Here is an 8,869-nt window from a genome sequence, read left to right as displayed (position 1 = left end):
AATGGACACAGGGGCTCAAAGGTCCATGATTAAGCGAGAAAGTTTTCAGGGCTCGCCACCTACTGGCGGAAAGCAGGTACTTGTTACAGGGGTAAATGGCAGTACCATAACTTACCCATTAGTTAAGATAAAACTGGATATTCCCTTGCAACCCCACCATCAGCCCCGAAAATATGAGGTGATTTTGGGCAATGCCAACATACTGGGCATGGACGTTTTAAGAGGAAAGAAGGGAAGGATTAATGGGGAAAGATGGGCTTTTGGAGTCAGTTCTGTTCCTCATGCCACCCACCTGGAAGAGGAAAGCCCTCCCCACTATTCTGTAAACTTACTTAGCAGCACGCCTGCTCTCCCGCCCTCAACAGTAACAAACACAAAGCAGTATAATGTCCCAGCTGAGGCCATAAGCCCTGTTACTGACCTGATCAAAGATTTGGAACAGCGAGGAATTTTAATTCGTACCCACTCTCGCTTTAATTCTCCTGTGTGGCCCATCAAGAAACCAAATGGCAAATGGAGACTCACTATAGACTGTAGGAAGCTAAACAGTAACACTGGACCATTAACTGCAGCAGTCCCTAGCATAACAGATATTGTAAACACCATACAAACCTGGGATAAACCCTGGCTAGCAGCATTAGATGTAAAGGACATGTTCTTCATGGTCCCTTTGCAACCAGCTGACCAGGAAAGATTTGCTTTTACTTGGAAAGGTGTACAATACACTTTTACCCAAATGCCACAAGGGTTTAAACACTCACCCACTATTTGCCATGGGGCACTGGCAAAGGTCCTAGATGACCTTATCCTGCCACCCAATGTACAAACTGTGCAATACATTGATGACATCTTAATAGGTGGGAAAACCTCAAAAGAGGTACAGGAGGCTATGAATCAAATCAAAGGAGCACTAGAAGCCCTTAATTTAGAGTTACCAGCTGAGAAATGCCAAGGTCCCTCCCAAGAGATAAAATTCTTAGGTACTGTATGGATGGGAGGTAGGAGGTCTGTGCCTAATGACACTGTGCAAGAGCTAAATCGGGCACCCTCCCCTGAAAGTAAAGATCAATTGAGACAGATTTTGGGAACCCTGGGGTTTTGGAGAAAACATGTACCTGGCTTTGCCATTATCACCAGACCATTGTACAATTTGTTAAAGAAAAGTGCTGCCTGGGAATGGGCTCCTGCACATGAGGAAGCCCTCAGGCAACTGATAGGGGAGATACACACCTATCAGGCTCTGGGTCCCATACATCCTGAAGCCCCACTCCATTTGTACCTAACTGTGGGAGCCACTGGAATGTCTTATGCTCTCTGGCAAGAAAGTGACACTGCTCCCAGACGACCAATTCAGTTTGGTTCCACGTCATGGCAAGGGTCACAGGCTAACTACACGCCTTATGAGAAGGTGCTTCTGGCAGCTTACACAGCCTTGAGAGAAACTGAGGAATTAACTCAGGATAAGGACATCACAATTCACACTCCTCTTCCAATCATTAAACCTATATTGGAAGGGAAAGAGTTACCACCTGGTGTAGCACAAAAGATGACTATCCAAAGATGGGCACTTTACATACACCACAGGGTAGGGAGTGCAGACACTGCACAAAACCCCACTATGATTCAGGAATCCCTATGGAAAGTAGGAATGCCTGATGAATACCGCCTACCTCCACAGCAGTCTCCCATTAAGGATGCTGCCCCATTTGATCCTTCTAAGCCTGAGGGAGTATGGTTCACTGATGGCAGTGCCAGGCTGGTCAAAGGCAAATGGAAGGGAAAAGCTGCAGCAGTGCCTGCAGACCTCTCTGCAGCACCCCTAACTGCTGAAATTGATGGGTCAGCACAACTTGCAGAATTAGCTGCAATTAAACTGGCCTGTGAAGCAGGAGCCACCGCAGTATATACGGACTCCTATGCGGTATGGACAGGTGCCACTCAGTGGATCACTAACTGGAAAAATAGCCACTGGGAAATAGGAGGTAAACCAGTCTGGGGACTGGAATACTGGAAGTGGTTATATCAGCATGCCCTGCAACAACCCCTGTCTATAGGACATGTCTCAGCTCATCAGAGGAATAATACCCCAGCTGCACAGTTAAACGATTTAGCCGATGCAGCTGCCCAGCTCTTTACCACACAAGTAGAATGGGAACGCTTATATTCATGGTTACATGATAATTTAGGACACACAGGAAGTGATGAGTTAGTGCGGCAAACACATATCAGGGGGTGGCCTATCACCCACAGACAGGCTAGAGACCTGGTGCAAGCCTGCACTATTTGTGCTGAGACTAGAAAACATATAGCAGAAGGACAAAGGTTTGCCAGGCTAAGAGATGGAAAAACACTATGGGCAACCTGGCAGGTCGACTATGTCGGACCACTGCCCACTACAAGGCAGAGGTGGAAATACATCTTGACTGGAGTAGAAATTGTTTCAGGGATTGGTTTTGCATATCCAACCCGATTGGCAACAGGGTTGTCCACAGTTATGGGACTAAACCGCTTAACAGCAATTGTCCCAATGCCTCAAGAAATCCAATCAGATAATGGTTCGCATTTTAAGAATAAACTTGTAAGGGAATGGACCCTTAACCATGGAGTCCAATGGACCTTCCACCTTCCATATCGACCTCAATCTAATGGCATGGTCGAGCACTGGAATGGGTTGCTAAAGAATCACTTGAAGCCTACTGATGGCACATGGGGAGACAGACTGGACGAAGTGGTGCAGAGATTAAACAACAGACAGACTCCTACAGGAAGTCCAATCAGCAGGGGATTCTTCCCTACAGGGAAAGCTATCTCCCCTGCCAGAACACCACTGCACAGTTCCAAGTATGCTCCCGGAGATACTGTTGTGATTAAACACCCAGCCCTGGGAACCTTTACCTGCGTTTTGCACGCCTATAAAGAGAAAGGTGTATGGAGTGCCTTAAATGCTGATAAAAGGCTAATAACCATTACAGAGGCTTGGATCGCATCCAAGACCGGCTGACCATGTGATTTATTGCAGGAATGGTCCCATGGTTCCGAGCAACCTGCCAGCTAACCTGTCAGCAAAATGGACCATGCAGCAGACCTGTTTGATCACTAGAGACTACTATGGACTGTTGATATATTTGCCATTACTTATAATAGCAGGTGTAATTTTTGCTTTTGGTTTTAAAATAAGTTTTTTAGCTAGAACACGACCCACCAGAGATATGTTCCTGCAAGCCCTCATGGTCCTTCTGTTGGCTCCAGTCACCTTGGCAATACCAGAACATCCTCTTCGGGGAGCAATCCAAACCATCGCCTCAGCTGCTGGTGCTACAAATTGCTGGATGTGCACCTTGCTGGATTCAACCAATGGACTGGGAATTGAATTTGTACCACTACATGCAGTGGCTGAGAATGGACAAACCTCATGGATGCAATGGTTAGCTCAACACTTGGGATTTTCCCTCTCCCCGTTTTTACATTCGGTTGTAAATACTGTTTTAACCATTTTAATTATTGTAATTGTTTTTTGTGTAACTTTATGTATTATGAAGCGTTTGATTCAAACTGCTCTTTCCTCCACGCAAATCAGATACCTAGAGCTAAAAAGGGATCCTACCCAATTCCGCGAACCCTCATCCTCTAATTTGGTTGTTGGGTATTTCTAGATTTCCCCAAGGAGGGCAAGAGGTGCTGGCATCACCGCCACCTTGCAATCTGGGATGTAGTGTGGTGCATCAGGGGGTGGAATGTAGCCAGACAGCCAGCCCCCCCCCGCCTCAGACCAGCATTGCTGGAAACACAGGAGGAAGCAGGAACAGGGCACTTAACATATATTCCAGCACAGCCTTTGAAGCTGTGAAAGCACAGGTGTGCTGCTACAATGTGCCTCTGGGAGCAGATACCAAGATTAAGCTCACAGCAGGCAGAGGCCCTGTGACAGACATGGCTCTTAGCCCCTACTAAATAGCGTGATGCACACACACCAACATCCTAGGTGGGAAAATATTTACCCTGATAAAAGAAAATGTCCAGTAGTCGAAACTTATTGTTTCTCTCCTTTGCAAGTGTAAACTACTCTTGCAAAAGCTGGCGTCACCCCGACAGACCAGCCTTAATTTGGCATAAGAAAGGAGAAAGAGAATAAAGGAGTACAGAGGTATAAGTAGGGGACCTACAGCACCATGATTTTTGAGTGCTTTTCACTGTCTATCTGCTGGTCAGATAAGTGACAGCCTCCCAAGGCTTCTGCAGCTAAGAGGGTCCCTACGCCTTGTCCCTTATTCGTCTTTCCGCGGAATTGAGTGACCGATCCTGGCTTGGCACCGCTGGAATCGAGAGATGCAAGGAGGGTAAGAAGCACCCACACCTGATCTCCTATCTTTAGTGTACACATATTTTGAAATAGAGCTCTATACTTTGTTTTCTTTCTTTGGGATTGTGGCTTCAGTTTTGTAACTTGTTTGTGTGTGTAACATCTCTACATTTAAATAAGTAGGCACTAGCAATTTTGTAACCACATGATTAGAATCTAGCTTAATAAATGTTGGTAACCATTTATGCATAAGCCTGACTTGTTTCTCTGGTTTACTGTAAAGCAGCCAACACAATTAAAGAACCTCAGCCGTTTTGGCTCTAAAGCCTGGCCATTAGGTGAGAGTACTTAGAGCCCAGTGTTGAGTTGTGCCGCCTCCACGGGGCAAACTCTTGGGGCACCTGTCAGTCAATCCTGGCTGCCCGCTGCGAAGGAGCTCTGAGCTCTAGCAGTTAAAGTCACGGGTGTGGAGAGGCTCTTAGTGCTGCCATTGGGGCACCTGTCAGTCAGTATTGACTGCCCGCTGCGAAGGAGCTCTGAGCTCTAGCAGTTAAAGTCATGGGTGGTTAGGACCTTGGGGCATCCGTCAGCCTAGCCCGGGCTGCCTGCCGCGAAGGGACAGTGCGTCCTAGCGGTTAAAGTCACGGATGGTATAAACGGGCATAGCTGGCACCTCACCAAACATCCTTGGCCGTCGGCTAACACAGAGTCCGTGTAGTGGGGACACAGCTCGGCCCAGGATTCCTGGGAGGCTGAACCCCCAGTCTCATCGTGGGGGCTAGGGTGTTCCCTCGGACTGGGGCTAGGGTGTCCCCACTCCTGGGTACTCTCTTCACACCAGACCCTTCTCGAACCCACTGATCACTACATTAAGTTCAAACCAAATATAATTTATTCAACAGCAGCTGTAAAAAAAGGAAAAAATGGGAAATGTTCGAGGAAACAAGGAACCCCGCTCTGTGGGCATGGGAAACACCACCAACAGCCATCTCTGAGATGTAAGAAATTTTTCCCAATTTGTTCCTCACATGTCACCGGCCTATTGCCCAGGCCCTGGCTGCTCCGTGGTGATATTGCAGGGAAGGAGCCTGGTCTGGCAGTGGGCACACTCCCTCACGCTCTAGGTGGCAGGACCTTTCTTGCCAGCATCTGTCCTCCCAGCAGATTCACATCTCACCTTCTGAGTCTAGCCGTCAACGCCGTCTTCTCTAGTGACGTCTCCCTGTGCTGGGCCATTTGCAGATGTCCCCACCTTACTCTCCCCAGCTGCTCATTGTGCTTGGCTCCTGGGTTACTTGTGACATGGCCGCCACCCACTATCTTGGCTTTGGCCCCACAGATCATCTGCCTTTCTTTCTCTCCCCATGAGATACTCTCCTTCTGATCAGAAGAAGTGCGTGAATTGGAGCCCTCTCTGTTGAAAAGTTGAAGGGTTTCCAACTCGACTTTGGAACAAAAATGCCCCCTTACTTGCAAAGGAGCTGGAACTGGCCTGCGTACCTGGCCCACTGCCTCCAGAACTTGGAGATAGGCCTAGTTCCTAGACAGGACCCCAAACTGCAAAAGACCTGGGCACTAATCAGCACTCTCAGGAGAGGGAGAGTTAGAGCAAGAGAGGGCCTTTAAATCTATGAAGAAGAGTATGGCAGACTGTGCAGAACAGAGTAATAGAAGGCTTCATGGTATGCAGATTTCGTTAATGAAGGGCATATTAAGGAAGGATTTCAACAAATAAGTAAATATTAATCACAATTATTTACTATGAAGAGCAAGGTAAACATGCTGAAAATTTATATTTTATTATGATGGTATCAATAATGAAGCCACAGTTAAAGATGAGACAACTTTTGCTCTTAGAGCATGGATTCAATTTCTGTATCTATGAAATATGGTGTAGCCTTACCAGCACGACAAGACTTACTCTCTGAGTGCAGAATGAGTTTTCAGAGAATTTACAAGTCAACCTGCTAAGTAGTTTAGGAATGCATACATGTAGTCTTCCTCCCTTAAAACTCCTTCTTCCTTATACATATTCCACTGAACACCCTAATTCCCTGGACAAAACAGGATACTTTATTCCAGAAGGAGAAGCTTTAAGGGTACAGGACTGCAGTTTTGTTAACTGGGCTTTTTGGGGGTGAAGAATACAAGCTTTCCTTTTGGGAGGCTGTGACCATGGTCGCTGGAGGGGCTATACTGAGAATGCTCAATCAGGGCAAACTACAAGGAATAGGGCAGACAATCCCCAAATCTGGTGCCTTATTCTTATAATTGATTCACCAAAACAGTAACCAAACAGCTTCTATAATACCTTCCTGGTTCCCAAGAACCCAAAATACAGTTCTCTTTAAGCAATCTATCCCTTGGCTCTCACCCACACAGCCAAATCCATCTATTAAGGGTTATATAAAATCTTATTCACCATCTGTAAAGTTCTACTACTCTCAAGAGATCGGACACATTTCACACCATGTCAAATAAACACTTACAGACAATTCTTATTCACAAATCTAAGATTTATTTTAAACAAAAAGAAAGAGAGTTATTGTGGTATGAATCCAGATATGAATCCAGTTCACAGGTCAGTTTCAAAGCAGAAATGGTGAGGCTGCCGATTTGTAGAAATCCTTCTGGAATTAATGGAAAAAGTCATAGTCCAATAGGCAGTGAATAAGCAGAGTGTTTTCAAATTCTTCCATGAGAATTGCAGGGCTAATTCACAAGTTCTCCATATTGTTACTTGAACATCCCCTGAAAAAGCTTAAGCAGATCTGAGATAGTAAGGATCAGGCCCAAAAGTCCCTTTATAGCTGAAATTCAGCTGATTACCTCTTGTCCCCAAATGACCACAGCAGGCCTTCTTTGGGTGAAGAATAAGTAATGTGCATTTTTCCTTTGAAATAAATCTCGATTTGCTATGTCTACACTGATAACTAGCAGCATTGATTAGCAAAAGGCCATTAACCATTGAAATGGTTCACAGGTAGTTGACTAAAAACTTCAAAGAGAAATAAGGACAATGATATTATTACAACACAAGTTTCATCGAAATGGTAATATCCTCTTTTGACCTCTGAGTCAAGAGAATAGGTCATGAAACATGACTTACAGGAACTGAAATTTATCATCTACAAGCAAATTTGGTCACACTGTTGAACTTGTAATAAGATATAGGTAAACCCAGACAAATACAATTAGTATCTACTTTTGATTCTCCAACAATACAGGCCTATATTTCAAGAACTCTAGTTTATTTACAGTGGCTTTGCTAGCTATCCATGAGGAATGGCCCAGGTTTACCATTTCAATACTTTTCTTATATGTCCTTAAGGGTTCCATTTAGTGACAGAGGCACTTGGACACCATGGGCCATATTGGCTCCGAGAGAGACAGATTAGACAGACCAAATCAGTGCCCACATTGGAGTCTGTTAGTGGAATAGTTTTGAAAGATCTTCATGATCCGTTTACGAATCTCTTTGGTTTTCATGCTGTATACAACGGGATTGAGCACCGGGGGGAAGAGGAGGTGGAGATAAGACAGAAGAATTTGACTCTGAGGGAGAGCCTCTTTCTTGAACCTGTGAAGCATAGACAAACTGATCAGCGGGGTGTAGAAAAGCAGGATGACGCAGATGTGGGAGACACAGGTGTTCAGAGCCTTGAGACGCTCTTGCCAGGATGCGATACTCAATACAGTCTGAAGGATCATGATGTAAGACAAGACAATGAGCCCTGAGTCTAATCCCAGAGAGGAAAAGAGAACAAACAAACCATAGAAGCTGCTGGGTGTTGTGTCTGCACAGGCCATCTTCATCACATCTTGATGCAAACAATATGAATAAGAGAGAGGTTGGATCGTACTGTATGGCCACCTCTTGAGAAGAATGACAGCTGGGATATGCAGACCACTAGCCCTGATTATTATCGCCAGCCCTATGTTTCCTATCCTTGCACTGGTTAAAGTCGAAGCGTATCTCAGTGGGTGGCATATAGCAACAAAGCGGTCAAATGCCATGGCTAATAGTACAGAGGATTCCATGACAGAAAAAGTGTGAATAAAGAAAAGTTGGGTCAGACAGACATCAATGCCAATTTCTCTGGTGTTAAACAGGAAGACGCTGAGCATTGTTGGCAAGGTGGAAAGAGATAAGCCAAGGTCTGTGACAGACAACATAGAAAGGAACAAGTACATGGGCTGATGGAGATTCTGCTGTGTCTTGATCACAAACAGAATCAGACTGTTTCCTAGAATTGCAATGAGGTGCATGGAACAGAAAGGGATGGAGATCCAGGGGCCATCAGCTTCCAGCCCTGGGATGCCTGCCAGGAGGAATCTTGCAGGACCGATGCTGGTTTCATTGCAGGTTGGCATGATGCACTGGGAAGGTTCTGGTCAGTTTATTCAACCACATCCCCTACAATTAAAAGCAACATTATTAAAAATATGTGACACCATGACAGAAAATATGACCCATTCTGCCCCCACTCTTCAGACAGGTTGGAGTCAGAACCTTGATTAAAAACCGTGGTGGTACTCACACATCCCCAGATCAGTTAGAACATCCCA

The 8,869-nt window shown here is 45.5% G+C and overlaps 1 protein-coding gene across 1 annotated transcript; it reads right to left on the bottom strand.

The window, feature by feature from the left end:
- Positions 1–7,708: 7,708 nt before the first annotated feature.
- On the bottom strand, positions 7,709–8,674 carry LOC140905583 (olfactory receptor 51G2-like). The gene has a single exon (XM_073329105.1). It carries the CDS (start codon positions 8,672–8,674, stop codon positions 7,709–7,711), a length of 966 nt encoding a protein of 321 aa, XP_073185206.1.
- Between the last annotated feature and the right edge of the window lie 195 nt (positions 8,675–8,869).

This window comes from Lepidochelys kempii, chromosome 1 (genome assembly GCF_965140285.1).
Source record: "Lepidochelys kempii isolate rLepKem1 chromosome 1, rLepKem1.hap1, whole genome shotgun sequence".
Lineage (NCBI taxonomy): Eukaryota > Metazoa > Chordata > Testudines > Cheloniidae > Lepidochelys > Lepidochelys kempii.
Note: the sequence above shows the minus strand (reverse complement) of the source record. Positions and strands in the feature narration are given on the sequence as shown.

Bases quoted from the DNA above. Each gene is read 5' to 3' on its own strand.
- LOC140905583 (XM_073329105.1), bottom strand. From the start codon at position 8,674: ATGCCAACCTGCAATGAAACCAGCATCGGTCCTGCAAGATTCCTCCTG.